Source organism: Pocillopora verrucosa, chromosome 7 (assembly GCF_036669915.1).
Source record: "Pocillopora verrucosa isolate sample1 chromosome 7, ASM3666991v2, whole genome shotgun sequence".
In the NCBI taxonomy this organism is placed as follows: domain Eukaryota; kingdom Metazoa; phylum Cnidaria; class Anthozoa; order Scleractinia; family Pocilloporidae; genus Pocillopora; species Pocillopora verrucosa.
Genome location: NC_089318.1, coordinates 24,331,107 through 24,355,303, shown reverse-complemented (window position 1 = coordinate 24,355,303; position 24,197 = coordinate 24,331,107). Strand labels below are relative to the sequence as shown.

Sequence of the window (24,197 nt, the reverse complement as noted above, 5' to 3'; positions counted from 1 at the left end):
AGAGGATTACCACATTAAAGGAGACTCATCATATTGCACCTACGATGCAGAAAATGGCGGATACCATCTAAAAATTCCCAGTTTTTGGTGACGTGACGCGTTTACGTCAATATTTGATGGTTAAAATGGATAATGTAAAATAAGTTACGAGACCGTTAGTAAAAGACCTGGAAACTAAAAGAATAATCTAATTAATGATAATAATAATAATAATAATAATAATAGTAATAAAGGAAGAAAAAACACTCAACACTCTGTCCATTAACAACGTTGCGGTTTATTAACACTATTTTTTTGGATAAAGTGTAGTCTGCATTGTAATTGATTATTTCTTCTTCTTTTTCTGAAGGTTTGGTGCTGAAACTTTCACTTTTCCTGGAATGTAACGCGAAAGATCGTTGTCCTACAAATAGAATGGAAAATGACTGAGTTTTAAAACAATCGTAGAGCACTGTCAGTAGTGGTTTCCATAAAAGTTGTGAAGAGCGACTGACTGTTTAAATGCAATTCATGCTATCAGTGACTTGAAGTTCAGTAACATCGTGGACTACTTTATCTATTGAAATATGGCGAGCTTTGAAATTTTTACCTTGAGACTTTTAATCAAATCTTTCTCTAGCTGAGAAGCTTCTTTGGAAAAGAGAAATGTGCTCAACGCCGTCTTGGCAGCTAAGGAAAGAAAAAAACTCTGAAATTCACATAAGGATTTTACAAAGCATAGGACAAGGTGAAATGTATCATTCTAAGGAGCAAATTCTCAATTTTGTGGCCTAAATTTGTAATTAACTTGGATTATAAATTAATTTATAGGATTCCCTGACCGGGTAGATTCAAATCCGAGTTGGCCACGAAAATGCAGAGAAAATTTACAATTGAGCATCAACGGAACATCTATTGAAGAAATTCCGTGTAGCTTTTCGAACCTTTTCCTCGACGAGCTGTTCCTGGTGTAAGTTTTACTTTAAATCTGTCGAACAAAGAGAGACCAAAAGATAAAAAACACACACACATCAGTTATCTGCTTGGGTAAATGCAACAGAAAACAACCTTTATGCATTTCAACCACCGGAGACTTCACGAAACAATGTGTGAAACATCTAGGGTTTATCCCACTTTTCGTAGCTGGTGGGTTAGGGAAGTTCAATATCTCTCCAACTCCTGACAAGAACAGTGTACCTCTGGATAAAGAGAAAATCGCAGGGAGAGTCGGCAAGGGAAGGGCCGTCGACCGTCATATTTAATTCAGGAGCATATCAGGAAGCTTTTTCCCTATAAACTATAACTTTTCACACCTCATTTGACACAAAAAGACAGAGACTCTAGTCAGGGCTGGTCCAGTACACGATCAACTGGAGCTTAAGGCCTCTTAGTAACTCAACGAAAGTTTTGTGTTTCATGAAGAAAACTGCTGTCTTACTTGTAGTTTTGTACGGCACCGTAGGGAGCACAGACGGGAATTGCAAACAGCAGTAAATCTTCAGAGATTGGACACCCTGTCAGAGAATCAAGCAGTGATACAGCTTCCTGCAAACCAACGAAAAAATTGTGAAATATGGTTAAATATTCTCTACCACGTAAATACATTTGCAATTAACGAACTGGTGACAATTAAGTAAAAAATCAGCTAAACGCAGCAAATTAAAAAGGCTACATAAGCATGACATCGACGGAAATCGGCAGAGTTCGAATTTCTCGCAATCATGCTTCACTCAATATAGTTGCATTGACAGTGATCAAAATATTCTTTTGCGGTTATTCTGCAACTGTGAATCACGCTAGTGAGTAAAATCTGAGTTTACTTTTGCCGTAAGCTGCTGTGAAACTGTCATGCTTTAATCTAACATCATCGATTAATAACAGCAGATTATTAAAGAAACAGGGAAAGAATGAACCAAATTATGAGTTACGATGGTGAGAATCGTTCAGAAAAAAACAATTTCAATAAAAATTATTGCACTGCGTACTTTCGGAGTTACGTCTTCTGCTTCATCATCTGATTCAGCCTGAATGGAAAAAAAATCAGTTAGTATTAAATCGAGAAGTAATAAGAAAACAAATACTATCTAGGATTTAGTAAAGATCTGTAGATCATCATACGAATGCGTCATTTTTAATCACCAAACAGGGTCTTGTCACTTATCATGTGCGCGTGGCATTTTGTTACGACCTCTGAATGTTAATCTCGCTAAGACTGACAAAGCCATTGACCCGTGATAAGGTTTGATGAGGTGTAATGTGTTTAAAAAATACATAGCATAGCCAAGCTGTATACTTACAATGTCCTTTTCTTTCTCAGGTGTGACATAATTCGCACCTGAAAATGGAAAATCTGATTTACACTTAATCACTTTTGAGATTTTACGGTTGATTACGTGAATAATAATCATCATAAAATATTGTTGTACCTTCATTCTTTGAAATTCCCTCTTTGGAGGAATTATCCTCTACACTGTCCGGTTCCAAATTGCTTGCTTCATCAGTGTGTTTATCAGAAGAGTTAACCAAATCGTTCGCCGTCTCTTCACTGTCAATATCGTCTTTCTTTCTATCGCCTCTCTCCTGACTGACGCTTGAATTTTGATTTGTACAGTTTGTTTTGCTGCCTTTGTTTTCGTCCATATTCTGTTTGGGCTGGAAGATATTGTCCTGATCTCGGCTTTTACCGCCTTCTGGTGCACATGGATTATTTTGATTTTGGTATTGGCCTTTGCTTGTCTGGGTTTCCCTTCTCCCCGATTTACCGCTGACTGGCCTGTTGGCGCCACTTCCTTTGCCCGCTTTCTTGTCTTTTTTCCTCTTATCAGCTTTGCTCTCTTTTGAAGGCCCAGCAGACTGAAAGAGGGAAAAAAACCAGCATTTTTTATGAGGGAAAATATGCTCATACGTTTGAAGAATTTAGAAACGGAGTGGAGCATTAGTTAACCATAATTCGAATCAAATGTCTCGGGTCGGTTTACCCTCAATGTGTCTCTACCATCCGATGTTCATGGGAACCAGAAAACAGTCAAGGAAACTAGACTATATGCTTGGGAATAGGCAAATTATTTTTAGTCACTTGAGGCCGTACAAAACGCAACAAGCCGTGGCATTTCTGCGAGTCAAGCCTCATTTCGATGCAACCTTGCCAGTCAGCCTCGCTTCGATTCAGACTGGAGAAAAAATTCAATACTGTCTAACATGCTAAAAACCATTACCGCTAAAATCTCCATTTTCATTTGTCGTTCCTCTTCATCCTGTTCGCCGTACTTCTCTTTGATTTTCTTAAGTTTTGTCTGAAAAGTGAAAAAAGGAAATGACTAAATCATTCTAAAAAGGTCTTTTCTTCACGGGTAGTTCCTTTGAGTTGTTTTTACATTGCTTCCGTTCTCTGAGATAACAAGAGGGTGCAGCCTTCAAATAATTCATCTTTTATTAAGTAATTTTTAGGTCACGCTAGAAAATCAGTCTCTAGCCTCTAAGTCTTAAAATCAAACGATCTTGCTTATTGTTTATTACGCTGTACAGAGTAGTCCTTGTAATCACTTCCGGCTAGTGACCCTTGACCACTTCCGGTCACATGACGAGTGGCGTGAGCAGCCACTCAGTACTTTCACCCTATGTATTCGTTGACTCATGTAATTTTCCAGTTTTCCTTCAAGTCTAAAGTGTAATGTCAAACCACCGTTCATTGACTACCATTCAATTACTTGAAAGTCCTCATTTTATGTCTGTACTTTAATATGACCGGCCGAATGAGAGTGAAGTCATTCTAAACACTTGAAAACAAACACATCCACGTTACAATCTACTATTATGCTCGGTCGAAGGAAATGAACCTTAAACGTTCTCTGTAGCGTTAATAATCAGCTAAATGTTTAATTCATTGACAGTCTGGCAGTTTTAAAGAAAAGTATACCAAACCTTTTGTCCTCTCTTAGGTGGCTGCTGCTGCTGTTGTTGTTTTTGTTTTTGCAGATGGTTTTGTTCAGATTTCTGTAGAAAATATTTTTAAGTATCAGAAGATATCAGGGACTGTTTCCCAAAATACTTTCAATAAACAATGCGGCGTGGCGCAGAAACAAATGCTTGAATCACCTATCCGCATAAATAAAACACATAAGCTAATGAAGAAGATTTACAAGGACTAATGTACAACATGACCATTAAAAACAGAAGGCAGACATAACTCTGCGTACCTTGCTCCTCTGCTCACGTTCTTCTCCTTGTTCTATTTCTTGCTCTTCCTCGTCATTCTCCTGCAAAAGGCCGTCTTCACCTTGCCTGGCCTTCTTCTTCCGATTCTCTCTGAGATAAATTCAATTACAGTTATTAAAAATCTGTGATGTACCCTGATCACCCAATTAAAAAAAGAGGCCAGGGTAAGATCAATATTGAGCACAGAACAAAGACTTCAATGTCTCAATGGGAGAAACTAATTTTTCTCTTGTCCTAAATCTTTCCAGCCTACTCTGTATTCTGAGGGTAGCTTGATAGGATCAATATCAGTATCTGGGAAACTGCCCACCTAACCCTCCCCTAACGCAACAACAGTCAAGGTTAATGTTGGGTTAGGGGAGGGGTAGGTGGGCAGTTGCCCAGATACTGATATTGATCCGCTTGTAATCGCATCTTCCTCTTTGAAAGAAACGTGGATACACCCGGACTCAGTTCAAGCAAAAGTTGACTGCACTTTAATTTCATGAGATGGTCGCCGCGTAAATCAGAAGACAAGAGGCTGCACTTGATTCACAGTAGAAGTTAGTGCTCACTGCAGCATGTCACTTAGTAGGAATCAAGATTTACTTGCACAGGATAATGGCTAATTATTACCTCCTCTGTTTCGCCGATAGACGTTGCTTGTTTGTGAGCTGAAAAGAAGCAGTAATGAGGTACATTAGGCCACGTTTCGATCGATCGAGTGCTTTAAAACAGAGACAAAAATAATAACAACGGCCTGTCAAGAAACAGAGTAAGTTCATTCCATTGGCTTGAAGCGCGAGAAAGTGCGAGTGGCCAGGTAACTAGGGTTTTCGTTTTGCATCTGATTGGTTGAGGAATGAGGGCAAGCTTAGTGGACCAATCATAAAGCTATGGAAAGGAAAGCCAATCTAATTCCTGATTACTTTTTTGATACGATTGGCAGTTTCTTGATAAGAAATTACCAAAACTGACATAATAAAACTCAACTGACTATAAGTTACGCTTTCTTGCATTTTGCTCCTTATGACCTCTCAAACTTTCAACATACCTGTTTGCTTTCCTCAGGGGCAACAGTTTCTCCTTCTTCGCTATCTCTTCGGCTGTTGCTTCTACTCGTTCCACGCTGAAGCTGTACTCTATAAAGAAACACAGAAACCCGATAAATTTAGTGATATACAAAAGATGTATACATTGCCTTTGAAAATTATTCTACAGGAAATTCAAACAAAACTTACTTTCCCTCCTTCGTAAGCTGTATATCGATGCTTGTATCAGGAAACAAGCTATCTTCCTCATCATCTTCTTCCAGAGTAGCTACCCCTTCGACAGCAGAATTCGGTGGATTTTCTTCCTCACCTTCGTCGCTTGGAATGCTCAGCTCTTCGTCTCCTTCAGCATCCTATATCAAGTTCGAAATGTTATATCATTGGATTGTTACCCGATATATTTGGGTTAAAAAAAATGCATATTGTGCAAACAGTCTGTGTGATGGTGTGAGGCTCTCAAAAGCGAATAAACAGGACAAAAGCAAAACAAAACATGTTACAGGAAAACTAAGCATCTTTGAAAACCTCTCGGACCTTACCTCAACTAATTCAGTATCTTCAACAGCCCTAACTTTTCTCTCGTTCAAATGATTTTCGATGGACGTTTCATCCAATTTAAACAAAAAACCAAAGCCCATCATAAGGTAACATGGCGGCAAGAAGTTCTTCTTGCCCCTTATCATGAAGCTTCCCGTGGTTAGGTACTCTCCTGAGGGTGCCGTCTTGGACACCTGCGAATGATGCACCCACCAGGCTGAGGTCACAATCCGTGCCTCCCATGCAGCACTGTAGGACACCGCCATGCAACCGGCTTCATTAAGGGTCTTTGGTGGGACGGGCTGACCCGTGGGATTCTTTATTATAACACTTGTGGCACCATGGAGATCCGCGTGAACGTACACGTCACCTGAGGAGAAAAGATATATGTGATAATGATATATGACACAAAAACACGTAACTGGCGCCAAAACACACAAAGTCAAGAGCTGAAAAATGTACCCATTGCCAACCGCGGAAAATAAGAAAGAAGCTAAGAAGCGCTGGGAAGCATGTAAGCGGTCACCAGGCGCACTCTCAAAAACTATGTGACCAGTTTTGACCGCGAGCAAACTCATGACTGGCAACATTCGTAGGAAAAGTTTGGGAGGTTGAATAATTCATAAAACAGTGTTAACACTGGGTGTAAAGTTAGCTACAACACACCTTGTTCTAGATGTCGTTTCACCACAAGTTCATTCTGCTGTTGGTCTCGGCCACCAATTACTAAGTAATTCTCAGAACTGATAAACCAAAGAAACTTCTCAAACCTGATAAAGAAAAAAATATCTAATTGGCTTCCTAGCAAATATCTATTTATGTTAATGCCTCTTTATCTTCTGTATACATCAAGGCTCGCGCTCATTTATTATCAAATCTATTCTTCTAAAACCTTGTCTGCTTGACAAGAATGATCAAGAAAAACTGCTACAAAGGTGGTTGTATCTTTGAGAATTATACCAGTAAGTTTTCCGTGCTTTCTTGATTCTTGTAGTAGTCTCAACTTCTTTCAGGGTTTCCTTCGTTTTTCGCTCCGCTGATTTTAACGCCTGTGATTGAAAACAATTAAATTTGTTAAAGTGATTTGCAAGTTATGCAACCAATAACTTAAGACATAGACCAACTAACCTTCTCCGAAGCATCAATTGTCTTTTGTTCCTTTTTTGAGGAAAATTTTTTCTTATCATAAAAGCTGCAACGATAAGAGTGAGTAGAAGTTCCAATTACTCGGGGTAATATATAGCATAAAACAAATAACGTGTAGTAGTGTGGTTTGATCGTTCGGATGAGTGTAGTCCTGAGAAGGAGTGTTGTCGGTAATGGTGACTGACGTTTCGACAACCTAAGCAGAAGTCATCATCAGAGTCAATTGAAAGGTTGTTGTCAGTCGAATGTACTTAGTCCGGCTTATATAAACTGATTGGTCAGTTTTGCCTGATGTTATGGCTGTAAGACTCAAGTGGCGTAGGTCAGTTGTGATTGGTCGGAAACGAAACGTCAGTCACCATTGCCGACAACAGTCCTTCTCAAGACTACACTCACTTGGACGATCAAACTACACTATTACATGTTACCTACGGGTTCAAACCATTTACTGTAAAACAAATAACGTTTCCAAGACACCATCATCTATGAGCAGCGACTGACATACATTAAGAAATAATCGCAGTAATAACTTCTTGTACCTTCTTGCATTCGCGTATGCAGACAAAGCCAAGTTGATGTCAATTTTAGTAAATTTAGGACCCTATAAGATGGAGAAAGTGTACTTCAATAAATAAGGAGTGCTGGGAGTTGTGGAACTGAGAGAATAATTTTGCAGTTTTTAAGCCTATCAAGAAAGAACATATCTACGCGACGATGAATGTATCAGGAGTAGTGTTTCACACTAAGCATAACGAGTTAACAACCTTCAACTTAAAGGGGGCTATGAAAAAAATTATATAAACAGTAAAGAAAAGCACGAAAGAAGCAATAATAAACCGTTATGAGACAAAGACGACAACGGATGGAAAAGAATAAAACGGATATAAAATTTGGTTGAAATTCTTGGCTACATTTTTCAAGATGCGTCAACCATGACTTGGCTGCTCATCTTCTGAGTGGGAACGTTCGCCTGTACAGTTCTGAGTCGTTTATCACTTGTAAACCTCAACACCCTAGCATCAGCATTCATATTCTTTATACTGTTCTCTTTACAATTCCTGAGGTGCTGACAGGGAGACTTTTGTTGATGATGTTAAGTTGATGATCATTTCCTTTATTCTTCTAAGCATAATGTATGATCGAGGGGGGTGATATTGGAAGAAAAAAGTCGACGATAGAAACTCCACTGTACAATCACTGACACACCTTTGTTTTTTTCTTCTTTTTATTTTTTGTACTTTCATCATCATCTTCTTCATCTGAACCAGGGTCTGATTCTGAAGAGTCATACGGATTCCTACGTGACGTTGTTGCATAAAGTGTGAAATAAAGAAAAAAAGCGTGTAATTAAAAGAGAGAAAAAGTTCTTATTGGTCATTCCCCAAAGATTTAAGCTGCTTCCTTGATTATATTACTTCGCAAGTTGTGCTAGAACTGATGACATTTCAAAACAAGGGTTCCTACAGTGAGACAAGGTTTTTTCGCTCTCATAAACAATAGCTGAGAAAGGGATTTTGGCACAATGCTAAATGCGCAATGCGCAGGTCGTGACAAAGATGATGTTACACGCACAATTCCCAGAAGATGTTGAGGTGGATAGAACAGAGGTACCCAAAAACAGCGCCAGAATTAATTTTTGAGATGAAGACTGGTTGACTCAACTGTGTTTATTGCAAAAAGGCCTGTGGGGCTTACCAAATCAATCAGAACCAATTCCATGAAGCAACTCAAATCTTCAGATCAAAACTACATAGAGAGGAATCAGTTGGCTGTCAATGAGTAACCAGGCCTAGGACTCCCACTCGGGCATTCTAAGTCGCTAGCAATCTAAGCACTTGATTATGGAGCCTACAGAACCATGCTATAATAGAGATATCAGACCTGAGATGCATGCTGATATGATTAGTTTCCAGTTTCAATGCACCAATAGCACAAGCCACTGGGTCCCCTTGTGACTGTGCCTCTTTAACGATGTTGTTGATTTCAGACCAGTCAATCTGGTTTGCGATGGCGCTGTTCACAATCAGGATTGCTTTTTCCACCTATGAAAAAAGAAGACATCTTTAAAAACGCTGCTGTTTTCCACCTTGATGAACACGTTTTGTCTCACGATGTAATCACTTCTGACGTCATGTCATCCCACTTTAAATAAAAATAATTATAACAAAAACAATGTGATGCTAGTCTGGAAGAGCGGTAAAAGCTCGTCGAAAGAAAAAAAGGAAGCATGAAGGACAGTTCTGAGAAGTAATGGTATTAAACCGCACACACGCCTATAAATCATTTCCTCCGTAATACTATAGTGTCAGTTTGAACTTATAGATGGATACGAACTGTAGTGCGCCCTGACACATAATGTGATCCTTCGTGACACAATACATCGTTGATATACCTCGTTACTGTTATAGATGTCATCAAGACACAAAACTACCGGGTTTTTTTAAGGGGGGAAGAGGGAAGGGGGTTAGGGGGAGGGGGAGGGGAAGGGGGTTGGGAGAGGGGGAAGAGGAAGGGGGTAAGGGGGCGGGGGAAGAGGGTTAGGGGTAGGGGGAAGGGAAGGGGGAAGAGGGTTAGGGGGAGAGGGGAGGGGGAAAGGGGTAGAAGCAGTAGCAAGACAAAAAAAAGGAAACATCTTGATGAGAAGATATTTTATACAGATAAAAGGTAATGCATTTTTACATACATTTCATAACGGTAATGAGATGAGTACAATTCGTCGAATTTTGAGTTGGTAATCTTAATAAAGGAAAACTAGGGTCTGTTCTGTTTTGACACCTTTGATGTATTTAGCATTCAATAACAAAGCTTTAGCTAAAAGTTTTAATTGAGGAAAAACAAGCGTCTTGAAAAAAAAAAATTAAAGTGGATCATCAGTCAACAAAATGGTTACAATCATGATAAACTTACAGTACCTTCTAATTTTTTTTTTCAGATCACTCTTTCAATTAAATATTTAATCTGTCCATTATATTCTTGCTCTTGATTATGAAAGATTACTTTTAAACAACTGACATGGATTCTGACAAAGCTACTTTGATGCGTCACATGAATTTGAAGTTCAGTTTCAATTGAGAAATATGTTTCGCAGAATCTCAGTGATACCACGTCGAACTTGCCTCATCTTCCAACAGTAGATAATAGGATTTAAGGATGAATTAATATGCAACAGTGAAGAAGTATTTATCAAGAATAACCTTAAGGTGGCATTTGGTCTTCGGACGAACACAGACGCGACGAAACTGCAAAAATGGGGCAGGTAACAAAACAAAAACAGAATGAAGACATATGAAGTGCATATGACGGTTTTCCTTTGCTTTGCATCGTTCACTGCCAATTCACCATCTTTTGATACTTGTTGTACTTGTAAAGCTTGAATTTGGTTTGTGTGGCGCAGCACCACTAAGTAAATTCTGCAGTAAACCACAGTTAAAGAAATAAAGCAAAAACCAAGAAAAAGACCGACCACAAGACCCATGTCCACCCAAACGATCCTCAGCATTGAGAGCAAAGCACTAAACACCCATATCAGCACGACACCGGCAACAACACGCTTGTGAGTCACAAGTTCCTGATATCTGAGATGAAGATGAACGGCTAAGAATCTGTCTACACCCACGGCACTAATACTGAAGAATGAAGCATACAGAATCACTCTTCTTATAAAATCTGTACATTTGCGCAAGCTAGACGCCGGATCGTCTGAGGAGTTCTGCAGCAAAGCCGTAACAAGCTTTTCAACGTAAAGTGGTTGTGCCAGCAAACCAACACTAAGATCAGAAACAGCAAGACTCAACAGTAATGTTCTCAAAGTCGGTGGTAAGGACGAAGATTTCCTCATCACATAAATTGTTAAAATGTTCAACGCTACAGCTGTTAAAGAAAACACGGCGTTTAACACGGAGTTAACGATGAGAGACGAATAAAACTGGTTTTTCGCATCTGCCATCGTAGAACTTCATGAAAATTAAGCTTCAGTCGGGCGTTCTCCCGCTAAAAGAAGTGAAATTGTGCGTTTTACAGACTCCGATCATCAGAGAGGAAACTCTCACTCTTGAAATGCATGAGCCTCTATAAATTCTATTTTATCAGCGTAAGTAAACAAGGTGCGGGTAACTGTCAAGGGCTGATGAATGTAATGTGTAAAAATTATTTGCACCTGTCACATAATAGCTAAAAAACGTAATTTCTTCTTTTACTTATTATCGAAATTAGCTTTCGATACAGTTACCACCATTTTAAGTTTGTAATAACATAGAACTAAATAAATGACTAAAAAATACGGCGTCGAGATAGCAATACTTTCTGTCCAAACCTCCTCTTCAATTTGATTTGCAGGTCGGCAACTATTAAAAAAAAAAACCTTCACTCTCAAATTCGGAACAAAACTAATTTAGTTTTTTATTCCGTGTCATTATTTGGTTGGTTAACGGTCTTTTTCATTTCCTTTTGATGACGCCAGTGTAACTCACAAGTGCTGTCCTCCTTGAAAAGTACGTCAGTGATCCAATAAAAAATGAGAATGAAACGTCGTCAACAGGCATAGATCATCCACACTTGCAAATATTTCATTTGGTGAAGTGTAATCCCGCCCCCACGTTTCCCCACAAAGACATACAAAAAAAAATGGGATCCTGACGTTAATATTTTTGTCATTGGGCGAAAGTGACAAGAAAGACGCTCATTTTTTACGATAATACGCACCGGAACTCACCGGAAATCAAGTCTTAATTAATCTTGACCTAAGAGTTTGGCAAACGCATCACTCCTGATCAATGACAAATGTTATTGAATCATTTAAGATTAAAGCCTTTTGGGGGAAAATAAATTTAGCAAATAATTTCAACATAAATAGAAGAAAGAGAATTATGAAAAGAATATCATTTTCACATTTTTAAAGAGAAAATCTAACTCCAAATCTGTTTGTGTTATTTTCTAGATTGAGTCTGCCCAGCAAAATAGTAACTCACAAACCGAGTTCTAGAAACTTAGATGTAAAATTGATACATGAAGTTTCTTTGAGAAAGTAACTAAAGGGGTGGAACTGGAAGGAAATACTGTGAATGTCAAAATTAAGCTTCAATTCCGGTTGACCCTGTAAGCAGTTGGTTCCTCGTAAGCCGAAGGAAAGAGAACTGGCCTGGCTTAGATAAACTGGATATCAAAACACTAAACAAAACAGAAAGGCACAAAACTTAGATCTTTCCTCTGAGAAATTTTGGAATTTCTTCGCTATTTGTGAAAATAAAGGTTCTGGCTCGCTGACGATTGCCTGCAAAGACTACTCCAAGGTAGAAATATGACATGAACAAAAGACATTATCATAGATTATACTCTCCGTGATAAAAACGCTTTTTAAAAATGTAAAGACAAACACGGTATTCCCAAAAAAAGATATTCAGAATTTTGGCCAGTGCAGCCTTTCTCATAAAATACATATAAATGTATTCCACTGTGAATTCTCAAAACTCAATTTTTTTTAAGTGGAAATGGAAAAACCCAACATACGTTGATTATTCAACATCTCCGTGTCGTTCAAATGTCAGTTGGAACTTATGTAAAGATAATTAACTTTGGGTCAAATGACACCCCACGATTATTGAATGCTTATTGTTGATGAAGGCAAACAAACTGCGAAAAACAATGGAATAGCTGGCGTCTTGTGGTTAACGGTTTGTTAGAGCATGAAACTTGAGGGCCAACGCAATATTCAACATATCACTCAAGTGATCAAAGAATTTGAGCTTATATCCGAGTAAAATTTTTTTATCATCAGCACTGCTAAATATTTGTTTTCATCAGTAAGATAGAGGTTGCACTTAAGAAATATTTCGACTTCGGCTTCGAAAAAAATAATAAAAAAAAAAAGCTGAATTTGCATTGATGACAACAAACCTTCGTGATATTTCCTCTCCCAATCGTAATAATTTTCCCTCTAAGCCACATATAGTTCCCGCCATTTAATTTAAAGACATAACGCCTCTAAATGTTCCTACCGCAACTTTGGCGACGAGTACAATTTCATCTCAGCGTGATCAATATCCTGTTTTCTTTTTGAATACCACCAGCACACGTAGTTAAAGTCAACAACGAGAATTTTCAGAATTTCTTTACCTCGACTACCATACTGTGGTAAACAGATCAAATTCAATTCAAAATAAATTCTCAAGCAAGCGAGATTGCAATCTAAAGTATAACTTGCCTTCCTGGAGCACAGCTGACTCGCTCTCTACAGAGCTTTAAAAAGCCTATCTAGTAAAGATTACGGTCTAGTTTGGTTGAATATCAGTCACAAGCTGATTCCCTTTCTGGTTTAAATCGTACGGAAAGTTGATCTTGCCACTTCGTAAAGGTTATTTGAACTTATTCATGGCATTCTATCATCATATACGTATTCATATACCCGACAAAAAATCGAAAAAACTAGAAGCCAATTTTGTTTTTCCAAAACACTCGTTACATCTGGATATGTAAAATTCCTATTCCAGTTGCGTAACATTAACAACAAAAATTACCAGTCAAGTAATGCAAGATCTCGACCGGCCAAAGGGCTTTTGCCTACCTTGGGGTAAAAATATTTAACTCTTTACCAAAGTAGATCATAACCACAAAAAGCCTTAACCTTTTAAGAAAGAAAATTTTTATAAATATGTTAATTCATAGATCATAAGATGCTATTTTATTATCGAAATGTAAGCTGTTTTTATAATCTACATTTTTATCTGTAGATAGTTTTTTTCTTTTTTCTTTGTAACTTGATATTTAATATTCGAGTATGTATGAATGTATGTATATTCACCTGTAAGGTATCCATAACAACTAAAAAATTAAAAGCAGATGATTTTAATGGCAAGAGTTCACGCCAAATTTTCCATTCTGTAAACAGATAACAAAGAAACGCACATATCCAAGCTCTATCTCAACTCGCACTCCGTCGATCATTATTATTCTTCTGCTTTTTATTTGTTTTACTCGACTGACCGACCCACTTGGCCTGACCTGTCTGACGACAAAAAGTGAAAACCTAACATTATCGCTGTTTTCCATGGATACAAAAGTTTGCGCCCAGAATGTATAATTGTTGGTCAATTTGCTCAATAAAAAAGGAAAGTTCCAATTGTTATAACTTCAATTAATTTAATTTTCATAATATTCACTCAGAACCAAGTTCTAATAGATTTACCTTAAATCAATTTAATTTCATAAAAATTCAGTGAAAAGATCGCTTTTCAATTACGCAGAAACAAGGGCCTGGCTAGACAAAGTCTGCCGATAATTACTTTTTACCTTTTACAGCTTCTTCTAAAACAAAAGAGAGAACGAATTAACCTCAACCGATGTTTTACTCAGTGGTGACACAGAAGATATTTCGTAGTATGCAAATGATAGATCGTCGAATGTGTCTCATTTTCCAGCAATAAATAACTGGGTTGACCGATGAATTAAGAAATAACAGAGTTGAAGCATACAATTCAAAATCCACAAACGTAATTTTGGGTTCGGGGATAAATGAACCGACAATGAACACACAATAACAGGGCAAATAACAAAACAAAAACACAAGGTATACATAAAATGCACTAATCGCCGACTTCCTCTGCTTTGCAGCGTTTACTACCATTTCACCTCCTTGTTCTAGTTGTCGCAGTTGAAGATCTAGAATTTGGTTCGTGTGGCGCCGTACGGTAGCATAAATTTTACAATACACAAGTGTTGTGCAAATAAAACAACAACCTAAAACAACAGCGACTGTAATAGTTTCGGTAATTTGGAGAGGGAGAAACTCCGCAAATGACAGCAATGCACTAAGAATCCATACTATAATAACCACAGCAAAAACCCGCTGGGGAGTCACAAGTTCCTGATATCTGAGATGAAGGTGAACGGCAAGGTATCTGTCTATACTCAGAGCCGTAACACCCAAAAACGACGCATAAGAAAAGATATTGCACAAAGACGAGAAGATGAGAGTAAGAGCATTCGGCTTGTGAAAGTCTTCTTCAGTATTGCAGTTGACCAACTCCACGACAAACAAGGGCTGCACCAGCAAACCAACACAAAGATCAGAAACAGCCAGACTCAACAGCAATGTTTTCAATGTATTTGGCAACTCGGTCGTCTTTCTCATCGCATGGATTGTTAAAACGTTCAACAATATAGCTGTGAATGATGAGACAGAATTCAATACAGAATTTATGATACACGTACAGATTTTCAGCCTCTTCCATTTTGACATTGCGACTCTTTTTTTCAACTCGTTGAAGTGAACTTGTACGACAGCTAATGGTGTTTAACATAAATGGAAATCTTTTGTTAAGCTCGGACTATTTCAATGCTTATTCAAGTTCTTGTAAAGGACTTAATGAAGTAATATATGTAAAGTTCAACCACCTGTCAGTCTTGGTGAAAATCGAAGAGAAACGGCGACCTTAGTAAATTGTAAATCGAACAAATTTTGCTTTCTCTCTCTAGCCCCGACCTGAAATTAAAGTTCAGCGCTGTTTTTTTTATCGATTCAGATACACATTGAATTTGAATTTGCCAAAATCAATAAAAGGCGTAAAATTCTGAAGAAACTGTGGTGCTGCGTCGGTTAGGGGTATTTCATGACAATTTTTTCTTATCAACTGAGTTGACAATGTAATTGGCCACCGTAAAGAGTTTCTTTCGCAAGAATAACAAACTTTGAAAGATAAAAAGCAACGCTATTAAAACATGACGTTTCGGCAAAAGCATGTCACCTTTATCAAATGCAAATAAGAAAAGATTACCGATGATATATAAAGAAAACGAAGGTGTGAGAAATAACATCGAAGTGTGGAGAACAAAATATAGGAATAACTAAGTGAAAGTTTTGCTGGAATGGTGTATAAGCTCTAAGGCCTTAGATGTTTTACAAAATCCCTCGTCGCTGACAAACTTGCGATTCGAATGTGCCATCTGATTCGCATTTCTCAGAAGAGGGATAGGAAATTCACTTTTGTCAGTCTAAAGAATGGGATACACCAAAACTCAGGGGCAATGTTTTTGGAGTTTTCGCTGCCTTAGCATGAAGTTTCCTCATTGCAAGGACTTTGTTTTAAACTGTTAACAGAACATTAAGAATGCGTAGGATAATCGAGAGAGTTAGCATATTAATAATCTTCTTTCATTCACTTTCGGAGCAAATGTTTCTTTATCATAATAAGCGATGTAAAGTATAAAGGGGGTAGGTTTCTAAAGAAAAAGGTGGGAGAGAATTACAAGGTAATTTAGTATTATCAACTGAGTTGGTAAATTGGCCACCGTAAAGAGTTTTAAAGCTGACGTTTCGAGCGTTAGCCCTTAAAGTATTACTAGCATTACTATCTTTACTTTTATAACTAGGACTGTCAACAAAATAGGGTAGCCTCTGGGAAAATCGTCCCACGCGCGCAATTTTAAAAGAAACCATGGAAAACTTAATATCACTGTAAATCCTATAAAGTATAGATTCTGACAACTTTTTCCACAGATTTTTTAAAGGCGCGCGCGAGCATTTAAACACAAAACTAACGGTGTTTGCTTTCCTGAATTACCAGCCTCCGCTTTACCGTCGACCCCCCCCAACAAACTGGACAGTATCATTCTGCAGATAATAAACCATTATAAGCTAACAAGTCTGTAGTGCTTTTCAATATTCTCATTAGTTCCTGAGAAATATTTGGACCATAGAAAAATATTTCGGTTGTTGTCACGCTCCGGAACGTCACGAGAGAAATAGTTCGAATTTGGTTCAAGCCTCGGCGCACATCTGTGCGTTCGTATCTGGAGAACATTCAGGCCAATTTTTATGACAATCCCACAGATCTTCATACCCGAGTATTCCGTTTAAGTAGAGGTTACTCCCGTTAGAACAAACCTCGAGATATTGCCCTCCAGAGAATTTCATAGTTTTCGCAACTCATTAAGCATGCATATCAATGCTATTATGCCGCCGACCAATAAAACGCAACATCGAACCCCCAGGCAAGTCTCTGTTTACTCAGGAAGTCTCGCTCAAATAGGGATTGCCGACTGATGACAACAATATATCGATGTTTTTACGCCACGTCACCGGTTAAGCATGTCATATTTGTGTTCCGCGATGATCGCTTAGTTCATGTGGCCTTTCACCTACGGTAAACTTCACAGAAATTATAACAGAAATTATGTAATTTTCGGCCTATATGAAGCACCCTATGAATCTCTTACCACTCTTGCAATGTGTCTAGTTGCTACGCACTAGACACAAATATGGTTTACGTTTTCCGAAGATGAAGGCTTCCTACATCTCACCTCTGCGGAGACGAACGCTATTAACGACAAAAGAGAAATACATGGAATGCTCTATCGCCCAACTTTTTCCATGAACATTTCACACAGTTAGATTCAAGCTTTATGAATGCATTTATTATTCTGAGTATTAAACATAATGTACATCCCGCGAAGACCTGTAATGCTTTTAGAGATAACGGTATAATTGCAATGACAACAACAAACAATGTAATAGTTCATTCTTCTTTGAAGAGTTCAGTTTCGTAGAATATCCTTCTCATCCCTTGGTCAGCATCTTCCTTGAAAAACGTTTGCAGAACGTTAATCTTTCCATTCCGTGACCCTTAAAGAGTCTCCTAGGATATAGTGTTGCAGTAATACTTATAGAAAAACCATGGAAAACGAAAAAAAGTTCAAAGTTTCTTCAACTTCTCAGTTGTATAACTTTTGCTTCTAATAAAAAAATGGACCAGTCTAATTGTTTCAGAATGCCGTTTCATGGTTTACAGTCATCTCAGTAACAGCTCTATCAGTTCAGTTTTGACGAGCATACACATTTCGCAGTATGGAAAGTATAGATTGTCGAATATCTCTCATCAACAAGCAGTAAACAACAGGGTTTAACGATGAATTAACATATACCAGGGTGAGAGTATACTGAAGAAAATTAAAATACGTGGTATTTGGTTCAAGAATAACTAAACCCACACCATATGTACAGTAATGAGGCAAGTAGCACAACAAAAACACGACATACACATAGCATGTGCACAACCCCGACTTCTTTATCCTCGCAATGTACACTGCCATTTCACTATTGTGGACATGAAGGGCTTGAATTCGGTTTGTGTGTCGCTGCGCAGTGGAATAAATTTTACAATAAAAAATGGAAGTACAAATAAAACAAAAACCAAAAATTACGACCAAGATTGAATCACCAATTTGCAACAAGAGAGACTTGATTAATGACAGCGATGCACTAACCACCCATACTACAACAACCAAAGCAACAACACGTTTGTGTGTCACAAGTTCCTGATATCTAAGATGAAGGTGAATGGCCAGAAATCTTTCGGCACCCAGAGCTGTAACACTCAGAAACGATGCAAACCAAAAGGCACGAGGCAAGAAGGGATCGACAATCTCAAGAACATTCACTTTTTCCAAGGCACGTCCTTCATAGTGGCAAATAACCAGTCGTGCGACATAAATAGGTTGTGCACATAAACCAACGCAGAGATCAGAAACAGCAAGACTTATCAGCAACGTTTTTAAAATCTTTGGCAATGCCGACGACTTCCCCATGCCAATAATTGCCAAAACGTTTAACATTATGGATGTGTAAGAAGAGAACGAGTTAAAGACAACATTAATAATACAATGGATGGAGTCTTGAGCCTGAACCATGATCTTGTTGGATAAGTACCTGACTCGTTGAGATGAGCTTGTATGCGGAGAATGAGTCAATCTCATTTGAAAAGTTAGGCCTGCTGAAATGCTTTATTAAAAGCTCTTGTCGATGACTTATGAATAAGCTAGGGGCAGGTTCCTGCCACCTGTCTTGTATTATTTTTAGAAGACATCGAAAGCACAGAGGGCTACCGCCTTGAGTTGTTTCTAACGGTTTTTTCGTCTCGTTTTCAGTGTTTCAAAGCTGCACACTTCATACCAGGATTGGAATATCACGAATGTGCCGAGAAAAAGGCGCTTAAAATAGGATTAGCAATGTTCGATAAATAGCAAATAACTTTTTCACTTGCAACAGTGCAACTTAGGATAGGGAACGCAGCTTTCAAAAAAAATTAAGGTTCGTTTAAAAAAAAAAATAATTTAAGGTTCGCTCACATCCTTCTCCGTATTATTACATACTTTGATCTTGTGCGAGATGTTTAACTTATTTATTTTGCCTTTCCGAGTTCTGTTCGGGACTGATTAATTAACTAGTTCAGAATGGTGACATCTGTCGGTTTACCTACAAAGAAATGTCCACATGCATTTCATTATATCGTCATTACTGACCCGCAGTGACGGGCCCGATCGAGTTTATTTGTCGCTCCATAATCCAACACAATTATCGCATACTTATCGAGTGTATTTCCTAAAAATACTATTCAGAGACTTGTCTAATTCGTCCACATGTTGATCAATTCACATACAACTAAGTGCAATAACGTTATCCTGAGAAAAGAAAAAATTAAAAAAGGAAATGGGAATTAATTAGCATATAAATTTACGCTGAGGCCACGAAAACACGAAATATTCATAAAATTAAGTCCACAGAAAAATTAGTTCAAACTTCATTAGAATATCAGACGTTTCTTCATAAATAATTGACGATTCCAAGTTTACAAAGGTCCGTTTTCCATAAGAATGAAAAACACCTCCTTTTCGAACAAAGCATTTTAATCACGCGTAAAAGAAAACCTGTTTCGACAATTGGCTGCTACCGCTCCATTATGATATACGAAAATAAAAGACGAATTCACATTTCAGTATTATATTCTAAACCAAAACTTCTTTTTTTTCTGGTGACAAATAATTTCTTCGCAAAGTAAAACAATCTTCAAAATCGATATTTCAAGGAAACTTAATGCATGCAGCATCCTCACCTCCCCCACCCCTCCCTCCCACCCCTCCCTCCTCTCTGCTTTTTACACAGTTCCGCAAGTCTAGACTAAAACATAGGCATGTCGAGCGTGCCAATGATATTGTTTCTTGTTTTAAGAGGAGGGAGTGAGTTCTTGGTGACACAACACAACAGAACTTTTCGTTCCGAATTGGATTGCATGTAGCGGCCGATTCACCCTATTTTATTTATTTACTAAGCCTTTCACCGCTAAGAGTGAGTACCATCTAATTTCGCTACTAAATCAAATATTCAGGCCATGAAAGAAAAAAAAAACAATCTCCGACTAAATAGGCTCATGATTATTAAACAAATTCTCCTTGTACGTATAAGGGTAAACGAATACAGAACATTGGGAAGAAAACACATACTGAACATACTGATGTAAGAGTGTAAAGGGTCACGTTCACTTTATCGTCTACAGAGCGAAGTCAAAAATTTTTTTTTGTGACCCCTCTAGGGCTTTATGACTGCATAATCGCATTCAAAACGGCAATCTTGTGTTAAACAAGATTGACTAATCGCGCGCTCGTAGCCGGTTCAGCTTTTTCCACTACGGACCACGGTCCGCAATTTTTCCTCAAGACCTCAGCCATTATTTTCATGCCGTCCGACTTCCCGCCCAGTAAATAACAACATAAATTTCGGTGCCAAACTCTCGCTCTTTTTTGCGTACATAGTTACTGGCAAATATGATTTAAGAGAAGCATTTAAAATGTCGCGTTTTCTTGAAGCCAGCCGGGAAGCTAATAGGTCTAACGTGCATCAAATCCAGTGGAAAAAAATAGAGTAAACTTGTGTACCCGAAAAAGTAAAGAGTGATTGAGGGTTTTCCGCAAATGCAAGCTGTTCACATCTCATTGCTAAGGAAGCGACGGCGTCTGTGCACGATAAAAGGTAAAAGGCATGGAATTGGTTAATGTGAAATGAATAGATTGCCGTCACGCCCACGGTTTTTCATTTCAAAAAATTTACACTACAATTTAACGTATCGCCGGACTAACAGAAAAAACCAGAAACGGAAAAAGATATTTTAAGCACGATCAGAGGATCCGTAGAGCTGAGACAAAAAATGAGTTTAGTTAGCCTTACGTGCGTCAAAGAAATAAGTATTGACATTGTAGTGAAAGATTATGTCGACGGAAAAAGTTAAGTGGCGCTTAACTCATTCCGCAGGTGCCTACCGATAATTGATTATCACTTGTTGGGTGAAGGCTGAGTACTTCAAAACGCGTAAAATTAACAAATCGCCCTTGTGCTCGCGTTATTGCTTTAAAATTAGGAAACGGTCAAGTTTTAGAAGGGCCCGTTCCATAAGGCCTTGTATAAACTGCACAAAACGAAACATCTCCTTTGTTTAGATCTTACATTATCGAACAATTTTCTTTACTTCCTTGACAGTCCTGTTTGTTTAGATATAAGTTCTGGGCCCTAAATCAGAGCCATGCCACAAGAAATCGTACAGATCGGCGATCTTTCCACTCCCTAAAGGATAATTTATTTCTTGCAAAAGAAAATGTCAGAACTGCTTCCGTCTCTCCCAATTTCCCTTTCCCATATGAAAATGTAATTGGAAAATCACAGGGAATCGTCTGCATTTTTTTTTCAGTTATAAGCATTGTTGCCATTAACAAAACGCCGACATAGATTTCACCAACAACTTCATTAGAGACGCCTCATGAAATTTGATACCCTATCTTTTGGGCATAAAGTAAAATTTACGTTCATATCGGCGGCAACACAAAGGCCAGGGATTCAATGAAGCATGCCTTTAACGTTCTGCTTATGCCTCAAAAGTCAAAACTGATTAAAATGGAACAACTCTTTAATGACTCTTTTTAAATGTTTTTTAGTGTATTTTCTTCATACTTTTTTTTCTTAATGATAAGAAAGGCCCTTTGCCGACACAAGAGGTATACAGCGTATTTGTATGTTAAGTTGAGCATGTAACACCGATCATATTAATTCTTCCATTAATTCCACCAACCAATCAAATAACAGAGACGAAATGTGTCTTGTCTGAGGGTTGTTCGGCTAGACGAGAAATTTGACAGTATTCCACTCTGCCTGAGATTTTGTTTTCGTTGTCATCGAAAATTCATAGGAAAAACGGGGACGCGAAGCTCAATTTCAGGACCAATTTAAATCAGATTTAAATCTCGAATCGAGAGAGCCACGCAAAGTTTTTTTTTTTTTCGCATACCAACCAGTTTCATATAAGTAACGTTGCCACAAAGGAATGCAATTGTACTACGAATCAAAAGGTTTTACACGACATGTAATATATTTCATTAGGTCCATAATGTTGTGGTCATTGATGGTATCCAACACCGAAAGAAATCATTTTTCAATCTACAAGGTGTTCTTTTATTACGTCTCCGATTATTGCTGGTTTTAATTATTTTTCTACAAGCGATTACTTTTTTTCCTTAAAAACATTACGAAGAAAAGCTCTTGTTACTCCATTATTTTATTTTTTACATCACGTATGGCTTTTTTTTTAATCTTTCTCGGAAAACAAGTTACAAATGTAATACATTACTTTTTAACGAAAACGTACATCGTTCTGATTCTATAAGGTTACCTAACGACAGATGCTATCTACATCTTTCATCTTCAAAATATTATTTTATCAAACTTGTTTTTTGTTCACTTTCAGATAGTCTTTTCTAGTTTTCCACCCTCACATTATCAAATCTATGTTAATTTGGAAGTACTTTGTCCTTCAGTTTTTTTTTTTCTTTTTTGTTTTTTCAATATTGGGTGCAGATCGTGCGTTTCTAAACAAAAACCTTACAGGTTCACTATAAATTCAGTTGTGATAAAAAACAAGTTTTCGCAGTGAGTTCATAATAGCGAGACGAATATGTCTTATCTTCCATGAGTAGACGACAGGATTTAAGGTCGAATTAAGGTACACCAGTGTTACAGAAAATAAATCAAATGTGCGCATCGAAGTATTTTGTTGAGGGATCAGGATACGCGCCACCAACATGCAGTTATGTGGCAAATAACAGATTAAAAAGACCAGAAACACGTAAAATGTACTGAGAGCAAATTTTCTGAGCTTGTCAGCATTCACCGCTATTTTATTGCCTTGGGGTACTTCTTGTCCCCTCTGTGGACGATGCTGCAGTCGGCTTGCAAGGCGCCGTACAGTGAAATAAATCTTACAATACACAGTTGTGCAAAAGATGACACACAGACTGGAAATACACGTCAGAAGGATTAACAACACTATTGTATTCCAGAAAGATAACAAAGCAATCAATGCACCAAACAGCCACAATATTATTACCCCGAACACAACACGCTTGTGGGTTACTAGTTCCTGATATCTGAGATGAAGATGAACAGCTAAAAATCTGTCTACACTCAGAGCCGTCACACCAAGAAACGACGAGATTGCAAATAAACCAGCAGAAAATGTGCACAAGGCCAGTATCCAATTTGTTCGCTTTTGTTGCAAACCTTCAACCAGTAACGCAGTATAGAGAGGCTGTACCATTAATCCAACTCCAAGATCAGACACAGCAAGACTTAACAGTAATGTTTTCAGAGTCTTTGGCAAAGATGAAGTTTTCCTGAGTGCATTGATTGTTAAAATGTTAAGCACTATGGCCGTATAGGATAAACAGCCATTCATAACCGAATTACTCATGTACGCTGGATACATGGGATCTGAGCCTTGTTCCATTTTTCAAGCTAAAGTCTAGGAGAAGAGTGGTAGCCTTGCTGTTGTGTAGAGCGTTTTGGTTTAGCGCCTGTCTCCGCATAGAATGTACGAGTCTGATGTCTACGACGCAGAGCCTTTGTTTAAAAGCGTTATTGTGGCCACTTCCTGTTAAGAGCTGATGAGCTTACGTGTAAATTAAAGCCACCTGCTGGGTGTTCAGCGGGAGGCCGGATTTAAATTGCACGCAATTCTTGTTTTCGGCCCTTTTTGTCGAAAAAATTATCCATCGTATTTATTTGTCATCGTTATATCCAGCTAAAAAATACTATTTATTATTTGGATGCAAGACAAATTTGTTAAAACAGAACAACTTTTTCCATTAAGTTTTCAGGTGAGCTTTTAATAGCTCTCTCTCTTTGAGCTGTCTATCTCAAAAGTGGATTGAACAGAATTGTAGAGATAAATTAGAGAGGGCGGAGAAAATGATTGGAATTTGGCATCTTATCTCCACGATAACAGAGAAGATCTAAGAAGATCTTCCTTATAAACATTATAACATCGACGCTGCATCTCTTTAGTAATTTCAAAATGTATGTGAACATTAAAAAATACTTAAAGGTGGTCATTACATACCGTTCATAAAATGCAACGTAGGTTTGTAAAAAAAATGTTAACTGCTTCAATTTTATTGGTTGTAAGACTACAGAGTAAATGT

General features: G+C 37.9%; 2 protein-coding genes across 3 annotated transcripts in view; both read right to left on the bottom strand.

The window, feature by feature from the left end:
- Positions 1–257: 257 nt before the first annotated feature.
- The window catches only part of LOC131792066 (ribosome quality control complex subunit NEMF), a 31,349-nt gene continuing 7,409 nt past the window's right edge, over positions 258–24,197 (bottom strand). For both annotated transcript variants that reach the window (XM_059109429.2, XM_059109430.2), the window contains 20 exons: positions 8,790–8,950; positions 8,115–8,205; positions 7,448–7,509; positions 6,891–6,954; positions 6,723–6,811; positions 6,429–6,532; positions 5,765–6,132; positions 5,415–5,578; positions 5,228–5,315; positions 4,810–4,847; positions 4,176–4,284; positions 3,901–3,972; positions 3,195–3,272; positions 2,406–2,832; positions 2,277–2,314; positions 1,965–2,003; positions 1,418–1,524; positions 924–967; positions 590–669; positions 258–403 (listed from right to left, as the gene is read on the bottom strand). In XM_059109429.2, coding sequence (XP_058965412.2) covers positions 326–403; positions 590–669; positions 924–967; positions 1,418–1,524; positions 1,965–2,003; positions 2,277–2,314; positions 2,406–2,832; positions 3,195–3,272; positions 3,901–3,972; positions 4,176–4,284; positions 4,810–4,847; positions 5,228–5,315; positions 5,415–5,578; positions 5,765–6,132; positions 6,429–6,532; positions 6,723–6,811; positions 6,891–6,954; positions 7,448–7,509; positions 8,115–8,205; positions 8,790–8,950 — 2,301 coding nt within the window. In that variant the 3' untranslated portion in view covers positions 258–325. The remainder of the gene's footprint in view (positions 404–589; positions 670–923; positions 968–1,417; positions 1,525–1,964; positions 2,004–2,276; positions 2,315–2,405; positions 2,833–3,194; positions 3,273–3,900; positions 3,973–4,175; positions 4,285–4,809; positions 4,848–5,227; positions 5,316–5,414; positions 5,579–5,764; positions 6,133–6,428; positions 6,533–6,722; positions 6,812–6,890; positions 6,955–7,447; positions 7,510–8,114; positions 8,206–8,789; positions 8,951–24,197) is intronic.
- LOC131792067 (adenosine receptor A3-like) lies at positions 22,199–23,775 on the bottom strand. The gene has a single exon (XM_059109431.2). The coding sequence runs from the start codon at positions 23,501–23,503 to the stop codon at positions 22,619–22,621; it is 885 nt and encodes a 294-aa protein (XP_058965414.1). The 5' UTR covers positions 23,504–23,775; the 3' UTR covers positions 22,199–22,618.

Excerpts from the sequence above, each read along its gene's own strand:
- LOC131792067 (XM_059109431.2), bottom strand. The coding sequence starts at position 23,503 with ATGGAACAAGGCTCAGATCCCATGTATCCAGCGTACATGAGTAATTCG.